The following is a 20,099-nucleotide window of genomic DNA, read 5'->3' as shown; positions in this document are numbered from 1 at the left end:
AGCAGTCTCCCTGTTTCCCTCTCCTTTTTGGTTTCGTATTACCACTCCCCTATCAATTACCCCGTAAATAGCTTTGTCGAAGTAAACGCTGATTGCCCGAAAGCCGCACCAAATAAATCGGCTCATCCCATCTCCAAGCACGAACTCATCCACACCTGCTCTTCACCTAAAGCTGGAGCACGCCAAACATCACAGACGACAGCAGCAGCCCGCTAATCGTCACGCCCATCGCACTAACTCCCCTCACCGGAGCCGCAGCACTCGAGTCCGAGTCCCCAGTCGACGAGCTGGAGGAACTGCTCCCCGTCTTGCTGGCGCTCGACCCCGAGACCACGCTCGCGCCCGTCGCCGTGGGCGCGGAGTTGCCCGTGGCCGTCGCGGTGTCGTTGCCCACGCCGTTGCAGAAGGCGTCCGCCCACGCGATGCCGTTCTGATACAGGCAGTCCGTGATGTCGGTCACGGTCTGGTCGATGGCGAGGCAGTACAGGCCGCAGTCGTCGTTGTAGCTGACGACGTCGGCCGACTTGCAGCACGTCGTCATGACGTCCGTGTGGTTACCGCCGTAGGGGACCGCGCAGGCCGTGTCGTTCAGCGGGATGTCGTAGAGCGAGGGGCTGCCGCATGTGCCGGTCGCGCTGGGGCCGCCGGAGGTGCCCGTGGCTGTGCTGACTGCGGTGGAAGTCATCTTGGTGACTGTTTCGTATGAATTTGCTGAAAACAAGTTGATTTGATTTGCGTTTGTAGAAGTGGTGTGATGTGGGTTTAGGTGGCGCGGATGCGGTCTGAGTGGTGGCGCGGATGCGGTCTGAGTGGTGGCTTCACAAGAATCCGATTATGCCGATTGAGGAGTGTTTGATGTGTTTGCTGATGGATGGAAAGGTTTCCTTTTTCAAAAACTGGATTTGACTGAATTGCAGGGGAATCTCCTTGAAATATGAGGACATCAAGAGGTGTCGTCCATAAGTCCATGGTCCGTTTGATATATATCAATATTCCCTGCCTGCAGTGAGTTGGTTGGCCCGGACACCAGCGCATTCCCGGCGGCAGGCCTCGTATTCAATTTTAGCGATGACGTTGGGGCAACTCCACCCCCTGAAAAAGCTCACCCCACTGGCCACAGCTTCAAGTGCAAGCCACAGGTACTTGCAGTCAGTTGCCGCACCAACAATGCAGTGTGTCCCGGGATGATTTCCGACACGCACGTGAAAACGTGTTTCTAGACCGATTGGATTCTCATGGTTTTGCGGAAGGGAGTACAAAAACTGACTCTTTCCCCAGCAGCGCCATGTCGCGGCCAGCAACTCAAGGGCCAGTGGTGATTGGGTCCCCACGCGTCTGCGGCTTGGGCCAACAACAAAGAATGGCCGCGCTGGAGACGACTCCGCCACGCTCATGCGGATCTCGAGAGCTTGGCAAGTAAGCACAGATGCATTGACGCCGCCTAACAGCGGTTTGGAATGATCTTGGTCCCCGACCGATGGGAGAAGGCGGCCGATGGCTCCGAAGCGGTCTCGAACAACCCTGATCCACAACCGTCGGCCGAGCTCGGCCGGTGACCCGAGACACGAGTTATTGGAATTTGATCGTTGCTGTTCAAGGCTCGTCACCTGCCTCTCTTGCTCTTTTCCTTTGTGTCCTCAACAAGCTGCTTCCGCGGCCACTCAGCCGCGATATCGATATCGCCCCTCGGCGCCACCCACTCGAGGAAGAGGAAGAAGAGGTAGTCGATGATCACGCAGAGGCAGAACAGCTTGCCCGCCCATATGCCGCACCCGTAGTACCTCTTGAGGCGGTCGATGAGGGCAAAGTCGCGCTGGATCCCGCCCCTCGTGGCGCCCACGCTGGCCGCGTTGTAGAAATCCGCCTCGCTGATGTCCCCCGATATGCCGTTGTACACCCGCTCGGTGCGCTTGGCGATGTCGGTCCACGAGTACATCTTCTTGATCTCGTTGTGGAACCTCTCCGTGCGGATCTTGTTCGCCCGGATGTCGGCGATGGCCTTGACGGTGGCAGCGACGATGTCGTCTTCCTCCGGCTTGGCGAACTGGGTCATGTAGCCTGGCAGCACCTCTGGGATGCCGCCGACCTGGGTGCACACGACGTACAGCCCACAGCTCGCGGCCTCGACGATGACCGTTCCGAAGGCCTCGGTCAACGAAGGATGCAGGTATATGTGCCCGCGGACCATGACGTCCCGAACCTCCTCGTGCCTCACGCTGCCCAGCATCTCGACGCGGTCCTGGAGGACGTTCTGCTCGATCATCTGCTCGAGATCGATGGCTTTGGGGCCAGAGCCAGCGATGATGAAGCGTGTATTTGGCTGATGGTCCAGGATTCGTGGAATGGCTGCCACAAGGAGGTCGATACCCTTGTTGTAGAAAAGGCGGGAGATAACAACAATGGTAACGGTGTCGTGGGGGCCTAGACGATGAGCCGGGACAGGATAGTCATTGCCGAACGAGCTGTTGGCAGAACCGGTGCCGGAACCCTCAAGGGAATGATCAAGCGGCTTAAAGTTGTCAGCCACGACCGCGTTGGGGATCACGGAGACCATGAGAGGATCTAGTGAGGCACGGAGCACGGTGTTCTCCTTGCTGTGTGAACGGTCAGCACCATTCACAAATAACGCGAGCCGAGGGCGTGGCCATACCTGGTGTTGCTGACGCAAATAACATGGTCGACATCACTCAAGGTGAACTTGAGCAACTTATTGGTGAGGATGCTGGCGGCATCGGCAAAGCCGAAGAGCGAGTGATCCGTGAAGATGGTCCTGATGCCCATGGTCCGGGCATGCAGTGTGGCCTCCCAGCAGAGGTTACTGAGAGAGGCATGGCCGTGTACGATGTTGATCTGCTCGCGTATGATGATGTTTCGGAATATGGGGAAGAAGGAGAAGACGGTGGGGAAGCTTGCTGAACGGTAGATCACGAAGAAGGGCACGTAATAGACCTTGAGCCCATTGGTGAGGTAGCGGACACCTTTCCGATCGTCGTACGCATGGGTAATGATCACGACCTTATGGCCCCTGTCGATGAGTCTTTGGGAGAGCTGGTAGATGTGGCTTTCGACTCCTCCTGGCTGTGGGAAGAAGAAGTCGCTGACCATGGCGATGTTGTATGTTGGCTTCGACATCTTGACTGCGATCCACCCAGTGGACACCTCACTGCCTCGACGCAGGTTTGAGGGGATTCAGGGTCATAACAGGTCACCCATAACGTTCACTGCCATCCAATACTCGAGGCTACGAGCATTCGTGCATCTGGATCAGACAGTGAGCGGTGATGAATTGCTGGGAAATGAGATGAAGCCGTCCGTTGTGACGGTATCCCCTGGACGGCTATTTTAGAGTACAGGTCGCATCCAGTACAGCTGTTAGTGTGCGACTTGAGCCTCAAAGAACAGGATGACTTCTTGTCCAGCGGTACACTCTAGACTAATCCCCTCAGTCAAGTGCATAACTTTTTGATGTGATATTTTGGCCGTGAAACGCCCATATACGGTTTAATGAGCATATACAATCAGTAAATTCTGGTTGTTTACATCGCTTTGCTCTGCAAGTCCAAGTAGGTGCTCTAACAGCTGGGAACCCTGGGGTCGGTGTTGATCCATGGCTGGGCCGATAAGCCACGATAAGAGGGCGGCAGAATTGACCTTCCGCCAAAAATAATTTCCACGATGGGATGGATAAGTTGACTTGCGCTGCGCATGTCAGTTTACCTCTTGACGGGGGACCTTGGAATCCTCAACTCGCATTGCTTTCTGGACCATCACCTGCAAGATGTATGCTCGTTACATTCCACCACCCAAGGCATCGTCCAAACCAAAGCCACAGGCCCCATCTCCCCCTCCAGAGACCGCATCGCCCGCCTCGTCGGCGATCCCATATTCCAGATATGTTCCTCCACCACGAACACAGCCGAGCACAACCGCTACATCTGCCCCGACGGTCGAAAGGTCCATTCCCACTTCCAGAACACACTTGAATGCTGCAGCCATCCCTCCTCCAGAAACTCTTCCACCTAAGATAGTGTTCAACTACGACGACGACGAACCGTCGCCTTCCAAGAAGCGGAAGATTGACAGCCCAGAGCCAGTACCTGAAACGCTCCCTGATCCACAGGAGAAGAAGCCAAAAAAAGAAAAGAAGGACAAGAAGAAGCATAAGGACACAAAGCTAGCGGACGGAGAGGAAGACGTGGATGAGATGCCCGACAAGAAGGAGAAGAAAAAGAAGCAGCGCAACGAGCAACCCTTTTCATTTGGGTTTGACGACAACGCTGCTGCTCCAAATGATGACCACGATGAGCTTTCCGCGAGCGTGGAAGATCAAGGTGCGAAGGCAAAGGACAAGAAGAAGAAGAAGCACAAGCACAAGGCCGAGGTCGACGACAATGCACCGCAGACGAATACTGCGGACAACAGAACCGAGGTTACAGACAGCAAAAAGAAGATGATGAAGAGAGGCGACGATGAAGTAGCTGCAGGGCACAAGGCTGTCCTCGAAAGGGCCTCCAAAGAGCTCAAGAAGGCCGCCGAGCAGCCCAAAACAGAAGACCTCTCAGATGACGAAGGTGTGGAAGCAGTTGAGGCGCATGGTCTCGAGCCCCTACCCCAACCAAAGCCAGTGAAGCAAGATGCAATCAAACCGAGCTACGAGACGCTGCCGCCTTGGATAGCCAATCCTATACAAGTAGCGCCTACTGCCACAACGCCATTTACGGATCTGGGGATTGCCGAGGATGCTGCTACAAGGCTCGAGGCAAAAGGTTTTAAGGAGGCCTTTGCAGTCCAGACCGCAGTCATACCACTCCTTCTGCCGTCGGCCGACCGCCAGGGTGACGTGGTGGTGTCAGCTGCTACTGGTTCTGGAAAGACTTTGGCCTACGCTCTCCCCATGGTGCGGGATATCAGCCTAACCAGCAACATCACTCGAATTCGGGGCCTGATTGTTGTGCCAACCCGTGAGTTGGTCATGCAGGCTGAGGAGGTCTGCAATGCTTGCTCTGCCGTCTTCGTTCGTCGGGGAAAAAACCCGGTCAAAGTCGGCATCCATGGGCAACAAGCAGTTCGAACAGGAACAGGCTGACCTGGTTGAGGAGGATCAGAGGTACGATCCTGAAGGCTACCAAAAGTACCTAGACCGAAAGTTCAACGAGAACTCTTGGCTCGAAGACCTGACCAACCCACGCGGCCCACCAACCGATCCTCTTCCGGGTCATGTTATTGACTACGCCTCCAAGGTCGACATACTCATCTGCACTCCGGGCCGTCTGGTCGATCACATCAAGCGCACACCGGGCTTCACGCTCGACTACGTGCGTTGGCTCGTCGTCGATGAGGCCGATAAGCTTCTAGCGCAGACATATCAGGACTGGGTTCCCACCGTGATGCCCCTTCTCAGCACCACAAATAGGCCCGGGGCAAGGGAATTCGCCGACTCAAACAAGAGCGGTGTTCGCAAGGTGGTGCTCAGTGCGACCATGACCAAAGATCTGACGCTGCTCAATGGGCTGAAACTGTATCGGCCGAAGCTCGTTGTGCTAAGCGACACCATCGCTCACAGTGAGGTTGAGCATGTCTTGCCTTCGCAACTCGTGGAAAGTGCTGTCAAGACTCGGAATGTCGACCTGAAGCCGCTGTACCTGGTCGATCTGCTCAACAGCGAGCACATGGCTCCTGTGAGCGCCAGTGAGGCCGATGACGTGGAAATGAAGGATGCTGGGGCAGAAGACACGTCTGCCCCCGAGTCCCAATCGGGCGCCTCAGACTCAGACTCGGACTCAGATTCCAGGAGCAGCGATGAATCCGACAGCGACTCAGAAGAATCTGATGCCGACTCCACCGCCTCTCCCTCCCACGGACGCGCCACGTCTTCCAAGCCCCCTCCTAAGCCCTTCAACACCACAGTCCTAATCTTCGCCAACTCCAACGAAGCAGCAGTGCGTCTCGCCCGCCTGTTGTCCCTCCTCTCCCCCCACCTCTCCCCGCTCATCGGCACCCTCACCTCGACGACCCGCACTTCGGAGCGCAGGAAGACCCTCCACGCCTTCGCGGCCCGCAAGCTCCGCATCCTCGTCGCGTCGAGCCTCATCGAGCGAGGCATCCACCTCAACAATCTGGACCACGTCATCAGCTACGACATGCCAAAGTCGGTGCAGTCGTACGTCCACCGCGTGGGGCGTACGGCCCGCGCGGGCAGGAAGGGCCACGCGTGGACGCTGTTCACGAAGCCCGAGGCCGGTTGGTTCTGGACGGCCATCGCCGGTAAGGGTCAGAGCAAGACTGGCACCGCGCAGGGTGAGATTCGCAGGAGCAAGGGGGTTGGGGTTGGTGAGGTTAGAATTAGTGATCGGTGGGCCGAGGACCGGTTGGAGGAGTTTAACGCTGCGCTGGAGAACATGAGTGAGCTGCGTCGGTCGTCCAAGAAGAAGGGGAAGGATAGCTGAGCCGGATGGTGTAGCTTGTATCCATATATCCATTTAATATTAAGAACGGATACACCAGTACATCACTCGCACCGCTACTACAGCCAACCAGAGCGCATCACCCAGGCCTATTCATACACCTACACACCCAACATCCAACACCCGTACACCCAATACCTACATACCCAATACCTCTATACCTAATACCCACACATCTGACACCCACACATCCAATATCCATACACCCAGTACTTATACACCTAACACTAATACAACTAATACCTATACACCTAAACTACTTGCCTAATCTATACACCTAATTTATATATTTAAGTAATATATTTGATTAGCCTTAACTATATTGCTTAAGTGTATTAATTAGGTGTATTGGTGTTAAGTATATAAATTAAGTGTGTGATTTGGGTGTGGGTGTTGATCTGGTTTAATGCTAGCGATATATCAATGTTCTATGTGTTTTCACAGGTATGAATATGAATATCCGTTCTCTTGAAATTTACACAACTCGAACCGACCCAGGGATTTGGACTTTTAGGCTCATCATCTGTAATAATAACTACTTTAAAGTTTAATTGTTTGAAGGTTGATCCCGCTATAGTATTTCCATTGGATGCTCGTATACAGGTTTGAGCTGATTGGGGTGCTCATATTCATCAAAGACAATGGTACCAATACCACTGACCAGGCGCAGGCTGACTGTCTGTCAGATGAGAATATCCAGGACGAGACAGTCAGTGGTTGCTTCAAGATCCCTCAAATGCGCCTGGGAGGCTTGGATCAGGGCCGATGACATGTACCATGCTTCAAGGCAGCATGGAAAGAAGCCCTGGTAGATTACCGCCAGAGGAGGATTCACTATTGCCTCCAACTTACTCAGACTAATGAGGGTATTCTATTCACTCCTGTGGAGCCTCCTGTTGTGCATCCCATTCATAAGTTCACATTGACAGCCCTGTGCTTCGCCTGACCACTGCTGGTGGTGGCATGCTACATTGAAGCCCGTTGCTTCGGTGGCAGGATCTTACAATGCTCTTTTCATCCTCCCTTCACCCCGGAATGCCGGACCAAGGTGACATGAACTCGTCCAGCTCCATGTATGTCAGGCCACAGCTGTCAAAAGCATATCATTCACCAGTCATCCCCAAAGCTGCAACTCAGCAAGACCCTCTAAGCACTTCTTGACGGTTGTCCTGGGTTATTATTAGCATGTCATTTGTACGTTGCATGACCTGGCCATGTTTAGCATGAACAAACCATCGCATCAAAGCCTGCTCGACACAGTCGTGCAAGGTTTCATGCCTTCGTCCTCGCAACCGGCAGCCAACAAGCCCTGTTGCTGACTGCGTCCTTTCTCTACGGCTTCGCACGATGGATGGTTATACCAACGAAAAGACAGCCCTCCACACAAAGGCTCGCCCCAGGGCCAAAGCAACAACGTCATCCATGGTAAGCCTACCTTCTTGGAGCAAGATTTATTTCGTCAACCACCTTGACCCACAAGCTTGAATTTCTGTTTGCTCCTTGTGAGTAAATATCCGGCTCCCCGCTGACAGCCCACACCACCAGACCCAAGAGGACAGGCCCTCCCAGTCCCTTGTCTTCCGCACGGCCTCCCGCGACCACGCCACCCACATAGGTGGCATGAGGAGTACCAAGTTCTGCGTCGTCAACACGCGGAACAGCCTCACCGAGATGATCCAGGCCATCATCTCCCAGGAGCAGATCACACTGTCTGTGGCCGTGGAGGCGTCCCTGCTCGCGCTGCACATTCACCTAGAGCCGGGCTGCAGTTACATCGTCGACCTCGACTTGCTGGGCGCCTCAGCCTTCGAGGCTCGCGAGGCTTTCAGCGCTGCGAAAAAGGCTGCGTCCGAGGCTGGGCGGGAGCAAACAGAGCAGCGGGGTGGCCCTTTGCCGAGCCTGAGGGCCATCCTGGAGGATGATTCTATGCCCAAGGTCCTCTTTGATTGCCGTCCGGGGTGTGCGTTCCTGGCTGGCCGGTTTGGGGTCAATATGAGATCCGTGGAGGATATCCAGTGCCTGGGGTTCGAGGGCCGCTTGATCAGAGAGGGGCCACGAGGCTACACGCCGAGGGACCTGCGCAGCTGTTTGGAGTAGGACTCCAGCCTGACGCTGGCCCAGAAGCGCCAGTGGGTGGTCAACAACAACGCAAAGGGCCAGGATGGGGTTACCTCTGGCGGTGCGGCGGCCTGGGGCACCAGGGCGAGGGAGAGGCCCCTGCCCTTCGAGGTGGCGCTGTACTGTGTGGAGCAGGTGCGGTACTTGCCTGGTCTGAGGGAGAAGTACCTGGGTCGGCTTGATGAGGTTGGACTGCAGGCTGTCAGGTTGAGGACGGAGGGGAGGTTGAGGGAGGCGGCTTCAGAGAGAGAAGGAGGAGGCTTTTCATTCCTGTTGTGAGCTTTGGGTTTACCACTGAAGGTGGTCCCGACACTTGGATCCGATCCTTGATGAGAGATTCGTCATTGATAAAAGATGTATGTTCTTCTGCCTTCTCGCCGCCTGCGGTCTCTGGTTGTACCCGTGAGGAACAGCCTGCCTTTTCAAAAACCTATCGTGGTCTCTGCCACATAGACATCCAGAAGTGTCAGCGCCGTGGGCTACAATGTTCTTGCTATAGGTACATGTGTATTTGCTTCTTTTAGCCTCCGTGTGTCATAGAGCCTTGAGACTGTCGCCTCGTTTCAGTCGACATTGAAGCATGGCCTATGGAGGGCGTTTCATGTGGCAGCTTCAGAGACAACATGGCCGTCCGTCATTTTGATCAGGTTGATGTTGATGCTGGTCCAGCAGTCTGGACTCGTAAAAGTTGAGACGACGTTGACTGCCAAGTGGAGGCTCTTTGGCGAACGGGAAGGCGGTGAGCGTATTCTGCAGTTCATGCTGCGGGCACACGCTAGCGGGTGGGCCCCCGCCTAGGCGCAAAATAAAAACCCATCGATTCGCTGTAAAAATCCTTTGATCAGCATAGCTCCGACACCAACTCCAAAACACACATCATTCACAGCGGGCAGCTGCAGCAGACTTCGCCACCCCGCGACAGCTTATCCTCTGGGTCGGCGCTGCCCGCCATGTAACGCCACCTGCCCGCGTCGACCATGTTTCTGCATCCACGACGCTGAAAATGCGTCTCTTTCTGATCCGCCACGGCGAGTCCGTCGACAACGTTGCCGGCCTCTAGTATGCTCTGCCCGGATCAATCACCAGTTCTCCAAGTCCAAGCTTGCTAACGGCCTTCCTCCAGTGCAGGCTCTCGCGACTCCGCCCTGACGAACCATGGCATCCTCCAGGCCCGCCGCCTCGGTGCACATCTGGCCGCTCGGTCGTCGGTCGTCGGACGCGTCCAGCGCATCTTCGTCTCGAACCTCCAACGTGCCGTCAAGACTGCGGAAGCCGTCGCTGAGATACAGACCGAGCTCGATCCCTCGGGCGAGGTAATCGGTGTGGTACAACTGCCTGAGCTGAGGGAGAAGAACTTCGGCTCGGACGAAGGAAGGCGCTTCGGTTCGCGGGGGGCAGAGCAGACGCCGAGACCAGCTGGCTGGATCGAGGCCGAGAGCAAGGAATCCATGAAGGCGAGAGTCGAGCGCTTCATTGACAACCACCTCATTCCTACGGTTCTTCGGGGCTTCCACAGCGATGTCAACCACTCCCTTGCCATCGTCGCCCACGGCATCATCCTCAACGTCCTCTTGAGGTGCATGCTTGCACGGTTTGGCCCGGAAGAGCTGACCAGGCTCACAAGGCCTACCGACACTCCTGGAAAGATGGAGTGGCTGGCTTCCTGGTCAAACACTGGGTACCTCGAAGCAGATCTGCGTTTGAGGATAAATGCACCTTCAGCCGCTGCTGAACCAAGGCCTGCCGCCGCGCCTGCCAACAGTCGCCCCATGCTGGGCTCCGTGGTGCCTCGTCAGGGTTCGAGAGACAATGCTGTTGCTGCAGCGGATGCTCGCCAACCCGAGGCTCCTACCCTCGAGATATTGATGACGGTCACGACTGTCAACTGCACCGAGCATCTTCAAGGCCTGAAGAAGACACGAGGTGGTATTGGCAGCGCCGCCTTTGATCAGAAGCAAAAGACGATGGACTCGTTCTTCACACGGCCGGCGAAGGCATCGCCACCAGCCAAGGCACCTTCGCCGGTCAAGGCTCCGTTGCCAGCCAAGGATAACGCGCCAGTGGAGTCTCCCCAACCGGTCGAGCCTTCACCTCCGGTCGAAGTTGCTCAGCAACCCAAGGGACCTCGTCCTCAGCCCCCAGCTCGCATTCAACCCCAAGCTCGGGTTCAGACCCAATCTCAACCTCAACCTCAACCGGGAAAGGCACCCCAGCCAGCCCAGCCCCCTCAGCCTACCAAGGCAGCTCAGCCTGTCCAGCCTGTCCAGCCCTCTCCAGTTGTTCAGGCCGTCCAGGCTCCTCGCCCTATTCGGTCACCGAAGCCAGCTGCGTCCTCTCGGCGAGCCCAGGTCACCCGCCCCATCAAAGCGGCCGAGCCAACAGAACCACCTGAGCAAGTGAACTCCCCTCCGCCAGCCGAGGCCCTTCAACCCGTGAAGGCGCCCCAGCCGACCGAGGCCACTCGCCCAGTCAAGGCACCTCAACCTGTCAAGGTCACACGTCCCCCGACCGAAATCTCGGTGACAGCCAAGGTTGCAGAAGAGCCTGCGAAGGTTACTCAGCCGGCCAAAGTCTTGCGACCAAACAAGGTGAAACGTCCAATCAAGAAGGCCAAGCCTTTCAAGAAGGTCAGGTTTGTCTTGCCTGTCAAGGACTGAGCCACTGGCTGTCCTTACTTCCAAAACAATCCACTTCTGGGCCAATGTACATGGTCTCCGCCCAGGCCTGAGCGATACTTCAGTGCCTGGGCGTCCCCAATCAAAATGGTACGTTGGCTCCTGCCTTGTCCTTTCCACTACTACCTTGTCCCCGTTGCTATGATGAGAAAATCAAAGTTCACAGACCTGTTCTGAAAATTCCAATGTTGATTCACTTGTTCAACCGCTATCTGATCTGCAACACACCATCTCATGTTCTTGCCGCATCACTCGCCTCGGAGCTTTTCGCTGACAAGAAAATAGCTATCAATATTATCCCTCACGAATTTCGATAACGTTACCGAAGGTATCAAACGTGGCGACAACGTCTCGCTGGTGTATGCGTGGCCACCGGCCAATCGCCACGGAAAACCCTCCCACTTTGTGTTGAAGGCCGGTAAATAGATAGGCAGGTGTTGGTCCAGGCATGTTTCTATGGTTCAATTTGTACAAGCGTGTTCCGCACCACTTCCGCTTTCAAATCCTATGCCTCAAATCGTTCCTACTGCATTTCGAGATCTGGAGTTTGTGTGTTCTGTAAAGAATGTCGTGGGTCTGAAGGGATGGCCAGGCCGGGGGGGGGGGGTGCTTTCATCAACCCCCTTGATCCAGGCAAAGGCTTCCCAGCTCCTTGAGTGGGCATCATTTCCTTGCGCAGGTTACTGTACTCCTGGCTGCGGCGAACTGCCGTGGCCCATCATCAGCGGTTATAAGCATAGCACAATATGGAATCAAATGTACAAGAAAGAATTCCCTTATTATGACATCTCTAAAGTCTGATCCCTCCGTCATGCGTGTCTGTCTCCTTGTGAACATGTCTACACTGTGTTCTCTTGAGCACGCGTTAGATGCGCCCCAAGGCACCCGAAAATAGAGAGTGCTCGCTGGTCATGGGGTAGTAGCACCAGTGACAGCTCTCCTCATCAGGGACAATTTGGGGACCCAGTTCATTCCTGGGTTCCGTGGTCTGTTCAATAGGCACAAACAAATGAAACGTTGAGGGGTGCTCGCCGGTATTCAAGTGAGTAAGGATCGCGGCTGGATCAGAAGGGGTGCTATAATTCCTAGGGGGCAGTCAAGTGGCACTGTTGAGGCTACACCTGAGCTCTGAGACACTTCCCCTGTGTGCGCTCGGTCACGATGAGGCTGTGTTGAGCGGTCGGCAAGCCGGCAGCGAGGAGGCGCGTCGCACCCGTTGCCAGCACGGCCACTGAGGGCTGCCATCGAGCCCTCCGTGGGAACAACGCTGCCGGCGGGCAGGCCCCCCCCCTCCCCAGGCCCACCATCCTCTTCCAGCAGCCGTTTCTATCACTGGCCCCCTGCTGACAGTTTCGCATTGCGATTCCGTGGGAGCTTGGCTTTCATGTCAAGACTCAAGCGGCCTCTGAAGCCCCAACCACGCATTCCGTGGACATGTCATGCCCTGCCATCCCATAATATCATCACACGGTCACATTCAGCCAGAGGCAATGGCACAGTGTCAAGAGTTAAAATTTCAGGAGGGTATCATGTCTTTTGGTGCCTATGACCTCTAGCGAGGTATGCATCTATGTACCAAGACCAAAAGAATCTCCTCTCTTGTGAACTCCTTCATCAAACGCCTGAGCCTAGCAAATCAAATCCGTCCCCGAATTCATTGCTCTCACAGGAGCCTTGCTCATCTCATCCTTCCCCTTGAATCATCCCTCCATGCCCAAGCGGTCAACTCAGGCAGCAGTGGGAGCGGCATAAGTCTCCGTGGGAACGACAGACGTCTCCAGCGTGGTCTTGGTGGAGCCGGGCCGAGGGTGGTAGTGCCGGTCCTGGCCGCCGGTGGAGAGCGCTGCGGTGTGCGTGTTCTTGCGGGTGGGGAGGGAGGTGCGGGGGAGATCGGGCCCCACGCTGGCCCAGGGAAGGCTGAATCTCGGCTGCGGGGGCATGGGGGGACCGACGATGATCGAGGTGCGGCTGAGGTGCGGCGGGGGTGTCACGGTGAGGGTGTTGTCTGTCACGTGCGGCGGCGCGTCGATGGGTCCCGCCTCCGGGGGCCCGTCGTCGCGCCGGGTGATTGGGGGCGGCGTGAGGCGGGGCGGGCCCTGGCCGAGGGTCGGGGTGATGACGGTGACGATCGTTGTGCCGGCGCGGTCCTCGTCGTCGCGCGGGGTGATGGCTGGCGGCGTCAGGCGGGGCGGGCCCTGCTCGAGGGTGCCGGTGAGGGTCGTCGTGGAGTGCGTCGTGACTGTGACCAGGGTCGTCTCCTCGGCCGAGGTGGACGTCTGCGACTCGGTGCAGGTGTCGATGCTGGAGGTTTCGGTGGTCGCGGAGCCGCTTACCGCCTCGGCCGTGGTGGCGGTCGTCGCGCTGGTCGAGGCTGGCAGCGAGCCCAAGGTCGGCTCCAAGGTCGACGTCAGGGTCTGCGTGGCCGGGTGGCACGTCTCGTGGTCGCAGGTGTAATCGAGCGTGGTGGTGATGGTCGTGACGCTGGCTGTTGCCGAGCTAGAAGAGCTGGTGGTTGTCTCGGTGGTGGACGACGAAGTCTCGGTCGACGAGGTGCTGGTCTCGGCGACGTCCCCTGACTCGCTTGACGAGATGGGAGTTACGGTAATGGTCAAGGTGCCGTTCGTCGGAGGGAAGGGAGCGGAAGTACCGCTGCTTGTCTCGCTGATGCTCGAGATGGTGATAGTACCTTGATCGATGTCGGTCATCGTGATAGTCGGGCTGGTGCAGTTATCGCTGGAGCTGGGGACGGTGACGGTGACGAATTGGGTGCTCAACACAGTCGTGGTCTCTGTGGACGGCGGCTGCAGGGTGACGGTGTGCATGTCGGTGGCGGTCACCGTGCTCATCGCAGCCTGGCTTGCCTGGTCAAACTCGGCATAGCCCGTCGCCTCGGCGTCCGCCCGGAGGCCAAGAGTCGTGATGGAGGTGATAGCGCATCCGCCGACACATGAACTGGTGGCCTTGGCAGTGGCGTTGAGTGTGATTGTGGTGGTCGTAGTTGTGGTGGTTATCGCCGACTCCGTAGCGACTGGAGGCTCATCAGACCCTACGACCGAGGTGGGCAGGACCTGGCGTGCGTCGAAGTTTGGGTTTGGCTGAGGGCCAAAAGGTGTGCCTGGCTGAGTATGAGCGGCGCCGCGCGCGGTGATTGAGGTGGGCAGAAGCTGGCGCTCCTCGACGCCTGGGTTTGGATGAGGGCCGAAAGGTGTGCCCGGCTCAGTATGAGCAGCGCCGCGCGCGGTGATTGAGGTGGGCAGAAGCTGGCGAGCCTCGACAATGGGGTATGGATTAGGGTTTGGATGAGAACCGATGGGTGGCTCAGCCGGCCGTGTTTCGACGCCGCGCGCGGTGATCGAGGTAGGCAGAAGCTGGCGAGCATCGACGTCTGGGTTTGGATGAGGGCCGATAGGTGCAGCCGGCCGAGTATAGACGTCACGCGCGGTGATGGAGGTAGGCAGGAGTTGGCGTGCTTCGACATCTTCGGTCGGAGGCTCGCTGACAGGTGGGTCGACCCAGTTAGCCTTCTGTGCGCCGCGCGCGGTGATCGAAGTGGGCAGGAGCTGGCGCGCGGTGATCGAGGTTGGCAGAAGCTGGCGGTCCTCGAGGCCTGGCATCTTCTCTGTCATCTGACGCGCGTCGAGGCCTGGCATCTTGTCCGTCCGCTGCCGCGCCTCGAGCGTGGTGACAGCGCCTGGCATCCTGTCCGTTCGCTGTCGCTCCTCGAGGCTGCCATCCCGCGTGATGATGGGGTCTGGGATCCGGTCGCCATCCCGTGCGGTGACAAAGCCTGGCATCTTGTCCGTCCGCTGCCGCTCTTCGAGGATGGCATCGCGCGTGGTGACAGCGCCTGGCATCCTGTCCGTCCGCTGCCGCTCGTAGAGAGCGCCATCGGCCCTGGTGACGGAGATGGGGTTGCTGGAGATGCGAGGCTCGCTGACGCCGTGGCTGGGAGTGCCAGTCACAGTGACGGAAGAGGTGGTAGGCGAGACAGTGGTGACGGGGATGCCCTCATCGCTGAGGGTGACGGTGGGCTCGATGGAGAGCGACTTGCCAGGAGCGCCAACAGTGCGAGTGGACTCACCATCACCAATGCCCGAAAGGCTGCTGCCTGGGACAATGACAGAGCGCTCGGGGGGAGGAGGGAAGTGAGTGAAGGTGACGGTGACGCTGGTGGTCACGGTCGCCGACGTGCTGCTCACGGTGTTGATTGGAGGGGGGAAAGGCTCGGATGGGTGGGGTGGGGTGGGGTGGGTGTTGCCAGCAGGAGCGCCGACGACGCCGTCGAGGACGGTGGTCGCCAGGCCTGCGGCGGCGACGAGGTTCTTGACGAATCTCATCGTGGGTGTTGGGGGTGTTGGGGGTGTTGGTTCAATCAAGAAAGACTTGTTGATGATAAGGTCTCTCTGTGATGAGTTACCTTGAGGGTATTGACAGTCTGTCTTGACTGAAGAAGGGTTGAAGGGTTGAAGGTGAAGGGTGGTTGGAAGATGGAAGAAAGGAATCGAAGCGAAGACCTTGGGTTTAAATATTTGTGCAAGAGGACTGAAGTCCAGTGAATGGGTTCAGTGAATGGGTTGGCCCACTTGAATATCGGATGAAAATCAGTGACTTGCGTGGTGGCTTTCTTTTTGCCCTCACTCGGTGGTTTGAAGCAGTGCAAGTGCCACTGAGAATTATGAACAGGCAGCTGGGTAGCCAGGACGTGGGTAATAGTAAGTGAATTGTTTGTGGGTTGAGGAAGGAGGACAGCGATGTAGGGAGTCCAAGTTCATCAGAAAAGCAAGAATTAATACGCAAGTCGGCAAGGCAGATACATGATACCCTGTTCAGCATTCGGTTTGAGGTGTGCCAACTTTGTCTTCAAGATTGGCAGGATCTATCTTCGTCTATCAAATGTGTTCATTGGGTATGCAAAGCAAGTATTCTTCAAGCCCTCAGTCTGTTGAAGAGCATATAGAGTGATGAAATTAGGGCTGTAGAGAGTGTCTTAGCCCTGGAGGTGCTTTAAAGCATGAAAAGTGTATTGAAAACCTCTTCACATGGCTTAATTACGGTCAATGTTTACAGGCCAGCTACTGCTGTCAAAGGAGAACACCCCCAAGGTATAAACACCATCTCTCTCACTCCTCACTCCTCATCCTCATCCAAACCATCATCACCCCCAGCCTCAGAAGGCAATTCACCAGGAAACCACCCAAACTCATCAAAGTCCACCGTAAGCTCCCCCAACGCCGTAGCCGTGACCGTCACGCCCTCGGCCCGTAGAGCAGCAGCCTGGTTCTGCGTCCCCGAGGGCCGTGACCTTCCGTCCCACAGTCAGCATCTGCTTAGTCCCGGGGAACAGACAAGATGGATTGTTGGGGACTCACCTGGGAGATATCATCCCCTTGGAGTTGATCACCCTCTGCCAGGGGACATTGTTGTGGTTGAATCTCGCGCCGGCATCCTGGGGGAGGTGCTTCAGGCAGACGCCGACCTGGCGGGGGCGCTGGGCTGCGATTTCCACTCGTCAGCTGCGAGCTCATGAAATTGACGGAAGTTTGGAAAGAGACAGGGAGAAGAGAAGCTGGGGTGGGACGGGGCTCACGCGTGCCGACCAGTTTCGCGATGTGTCCGTAGCTCGTGACCTTGCCGTGCGGGATCTCCTGCACCGCGCAGTAGACGGCGTGGAAGAATGCCGCTGCCTCGTCCGAGCGGGGCATCCTCGCTGTCGTTGGATGACCAGGAGGTATCTATCAGGTGATTAGGGTTCAATAAAGGGGCGCAGGAGTGTCGTGGCCACCAGTATCCTCACAAGCCTGGCTGCTTTGACGTGGTGAAGTTGACATTCCGGGGCGGATGAGGTCACGGCGGAAGGGCGTATCATTTGCAAACCAAGTTCCAACGTCTACGTACGGCACATGCGGCAGCAGGGATCAGCGTTTAAGCGCATTGCAACACCATATTTGCCTCTCGATATCCAAGTTCTAATTTTATGACGAGATTGGCAGTTCTGCACCGCTTGCAGAGACCTCCCACTTCTTGTCGTCCTGCACCCCATCCAAGTAGAGCTTTGCCGCCTTGTCGAAGATGGCTTTCATCCTCGTCGGGTCGATCTTGGCCTTGCGGTGGAACGAGTAAACTCCGTTGACTTCTTGCTCGATGTCCGTCCTGTAGAAACAGTCCATGTTAGTGAAAGATCATCGAAAATCGGGCAATGGACGTTGGAGAACTTACAGCTGAGTGTACACAAACCCACTGCAGTGCCCAGCATGGACAACCCCAATCGCCAGCTTCTCGATCCTCTTCAACAGGTCCTCAGGGTCGCTGGCGGTGGTGTACCCCCAGTCCTCAGTGCTGAACTTCTTCCCCGTGCCCTTGTTGTCCGCCGGCGCGATGTTGACACCGCCAAACTCGGTATTGAGCACCGGCGCGCCAGACTTGTGCAGCGTCGCCGGGTCGAGCACCGCCGCATTCGGACCATACACGGCCGGTACGAACATCGGCCTGCCCTCGGGCTCGCCCGTCAGCCTGTGCAAGATACTCGGCAGCGTAGAACAAATCCGCTCGACCTCAGGCCCATCGGCGTACTCGTGGAACGTGCTCATGTCGGTCACCACGTGCTCCCAGCCGCAGTTGTCGTTTATGGGCCGGGTCGGGTCCAGCGTCTTGGTCAGGTAGTACAGCTGGCGGATGTGGTTGCGCTGGTCGATGCCCTCCTGCGAGTTGGCCGTCAGCTTGGGGTAGGCCCAGCTCTCGTTGACCGGCGTCCAGGCGATGATGGACGGGTGGTTGATGTCGCGCTTTACCGACTCGGTCCACTCTTGGTTGAAGCGCGACACGTACTCGTCGCTGAACTCGTACGCGTTGGCGATCTCGCCCCAGACCAGGTAGCCCAGACGGTCGGCCCAGTAGAAGAAGACCGGGTCTTCCACCTTCTGGTGCTTACGGCAGCCGTTGAAACCCATCTTCTTGGACAGCTCGATGTCCTCCTTCAGCGCGTCCGCCGACGGCGGGGTCATGAACGTGTCAGGCCAGTACCCCTGGTCCAGGCAGAGCGACTGGAAGATGGGCCTGTCGTTAAGCCGGAAGGTGCTGTCGCCGCGCTGCCAGTCGATGTTGCGCATCCCCGTCGTGGTCTGCACCTCGTCCACGGCCTTGCCCGAGCCGTCATACAGCTTGATGGTCAGGTCGTAGAGAAGCGGGTGCTCGGGCGACCACAGCGCCAGCTTGTCCCGCCACACGCTCTGGTCCTCGGCCAGCGTCCCGGCGACCCGGTTGAACTCACCCGCCGGCAGGCGCAGGGACAGGTCCAGGTTGGCGTACTCCCTGTCCTTGGGGAGGTCCCCCTTCACCTTGCCGACCTCAAGCCCCAGGAACGAAGCAGTGATCTCGACCGAAGTCGGCGCCTGGACCTTCCGTCCCACAACCGCCACCCGCGCATGCAACACACCGCTCCTGATATCATTCGACCGCAACACAGTGCCCTCGCTGCTGTTCGCGATGCGCGTGGCAGGCACGGCCTCGAGCCACACGTTCTGCCAGACGCCGCTGCTGGGCGTGTAGAAGATGCTCTCGGGCTCCGGGCCCCAGTACTGCTTCCCGCGCGGCTGCGTCAGGTCGTAGGGCGAGTCCCTCACGCGCAGCGTCAGCGTGGCCTCGCCGCCGCCCTCGGGGACGGCGCCCGAGACGTCCAGGTCGAAGGGGACGTGGCCGCCCCTGTGGCCGCCCACGGGGGTCCCGCCCACCCAGGCCTGGCACTCGTAGTCGACGGCGCCGAAGCGGAGGAGCAGGCGGTCGCCTCTCTTCCTGGCCTCGTCGGTGCGGATGTCCCTGATGGTGCGCGAGTACCAGAGCACCTCGTGCGCTGCGCGCTCGTTGATACCCGAGGCGGGCGTCTGGAAGGCGTAGGGGACCTGGATGGTGCGCTTCAGCGAGGAGGGCGGCGAGGTGAGATGCCAGTTCTCGCCCAGGCCGGCGTCCTCATCGTCAAAGTAGAAGTCCCAGGCGCCGTTGAGGGATGTCCAGCTCAGGTTGGGGCGCTGGAAATCCGGGCGGGGGTATGATGGGGAGGCCATGGTGGAGGGGGATGTTCGAGCCTGGAGGCGTTGCCGGCAACACTAGAGGACTTCCAGAGTCTTGTCTTTTGGTGTTGGGTTTCCCGACGGTATTCTGCCAGCGTCTGTGGAGGTTGATATTGAGCAATGAGATGGAATAGTTAAGAAAGTGAAATGTTGTTCTTCTCCCCTCATCTTGACTGACTGACTGCGTCGCATCTACGTGGGGCAGGGTTTACGTCATAAAAGGGGTCCCAGGTGAGAGTTGCCCGTCTAAAATTCAACGTGCTCCTTCTCTCGCTGCAAGTGATGAGTCGTGTGCGTGAATATCCATCTTGCCATTAAAGACGAAGAAGTCCAGAGGTGTAAGGTTCTGGCAGGCGAGGATAATGGGGTCCTTGTCAGCCACAATTCTCAGTCAAATCTATAATATCACCTTCGCGCTCATTTGTCCTTCCGAGCGAGCGACGTAGCCTGAAGCGTGCAGATCTGACCAGAGAAGCTTCAAATATTGGTGCCAGCCAGCGAGATCAGATCCGGTCAGGCAGGAGACGATGTTGTTTATTGTGATTGTCAATATTTGAAGGCTGGTAGGAATCTGTGTCACCCCTTCCGCTTAAGCTACATGCTTCGCCGCGTTCCTGGCTCTCCTGTGCGACTCGAGGCTGCATGAATCAAGGGTCTACTGGCACAGCTCATTAGTCCAGACCCCACGCGTCCATTACTCAAATCTGGGCTAACCTGAAATTGCTGTCAACAACATACCAGTCATGACATGAGAGGGATAAATACATGCGCCAGTGCGG

At 57.3% G+C, this 20,099-nt stretch overlaps 7 protein-coding genes across 7 annotated transcripts; 2 read left to right on the top strand and 5 right to left on the bottom strand.

Moving 5' to 3' along the window:
- Nucleotides 1-166: 166 nt before the first annotated feature.
- On the bottom strand, nucleotides 167-685 carry INS49_013428 (uncharacterized protein; the record flags this gene model as incomplete). The annotated part of the gene is made up of 1 exon (XM_043174127.1): nucleotides 167-685. One exon carries the CDS (start codon nucleotides 683-685, stop codon nucleotides 167-169), a length of 519 nt encoding a protein of 172 aa, XP_043021072.1.
- A 918-nt stretch (nucleotides 686-1,603) lies between these two features.
- INS49_013427 (uncharacterized protein) lies at nucleotides 1,604-3,132 on the bottom strand (the record flags this gene model as incomplete). The annotated part of the gene is made up of 2 exons (XM_043174126.1): nucleotides 1,604-2,594; nucleotides 2,651-3,132. 2 exons carry the CDS (start codon nucleotides 3,130-3,132, stop codon nucleotides 1,604-1,606), a joined length of 1,473 nt encoding a protein of 490 aa, XP_043021071.1.
- A 646-nt stretch (nucleotides 3,133-3,778) lies between these two features.
- Nucleotides 3,779-6,446, top strand: INS49_013426 (uncharacterized protein; the record flags this gene model as incomplete). Its single annotated transcript, XM_043174125.1, has 2 exons — nucleotides 3,779-4,987; nucleotides 5,043-6,446. 2 exons carry the CDS (start codon nucleotides 3,779-3,781, stop codon nucleotides 6,444-6,446), a joined length of 2,613 nt encoding a protein of 870 aa, XP_043021070.1.
- Nucleotides 6,447-7,811: 1,365 nt separating this feature from the next.
- Nucleotides 7,812-11,239, top strand: INS49_013425 (uncharacterized protein; the record flags this gene model as incomplete). The annotated part of the gene is made up of 5 exons (XM_043174124.1): nucleotides 7,812-7,889; nucleotides 8,010-8,399; nucleotides 8,586-8,768; nucleotides 9,469-9,641; nucleotides 9,706-11,239. 5 exons carry the CDS (start codon nucleotides 7,812-7,814, stop codon nucleotides 11,237-11,239), a joined length of 2,358 nt encoding a protein of 785 aa, XP_043021069.1.
- A 1,745-nt stretch (nucleotides 11,240-12,984) lies between these two features.
- On the bottom strand, nucleotides 12,985-15,594 carry INS49_013424 (uncharacterized protein; the record flags this gene model as incomplete). Its single annotated transcript, XM_043174123.1, has 1 exon — nucleotides 12,985-15,594. One exon carries the CDS (start codon nucleotides 15,592-15,594, stop codon nucleotides 12,985-12,987), a length of 2,610 nt encoding a protein of 869 aa, XP_043021068.1.
- Nucleotides 15,595-16,384: 790 nt separating this feature from the next.
- INS49_013423 (uncharacterized protein) lies at nucleotides 16,385-16,959 on the bottom strand (the record flags this gene model as incomplete). The annotated part of the gene is made up of 3 exons (XM_043174122.1): nucleotides 16,385-16,559; nucleotides 16,627-16,750; nucleotides 16,845-16,959. 3 exons carry the CDS (start codon nucleotides 16,957-16,959, stop codon nucleotides 16,385-16,387), a joined length of 414 nt encoding a protein of 137 aa, XP_043021067.1.
- A 270-nt stretch (nucleotides 16,960-17,229) lies between these two features.
- On the bottom strand, nucleotides 17,230-19,314 carry INS49_013422 (uncharacterized protein; the record flags this gene model as incomplete). Its single annotated transcript, XM_043174121.1, has 2 exons — nucleotides 17,230-17,407; nucleotides 17,474-19,314. The coding sequence occupies 2 exons, from the start codon at nucleotides 19,312-19,314 to the stop codon at nucleotides 17,230-17,232; spliced, it is 2,019 nt and encodes a 672-aa protein (XP_043021066.1).
- Nucleotides 19,315-20,099: the final 785 nt, after the last annotated feature.

Source organism: Diaporthe citri (assembly GCF_014595645.1).
Source record: "Diaporthe citri strain NFHF-8-4 chromosome Unknown scaffold_7, whole genome shotgun sequence".
Lineage (NCBI taxonomy): Eukaryota > Fungi > Ascomycota > Sordariomycetes > Diaporthales > Diaporthaceae > Diaporthe > Diaporthe citri.
The sequence above is the reverse complement of the archived record's forward strand: the minus strand, read 5'-3'. Positions and strand labels throughout refer to the sequence as shown.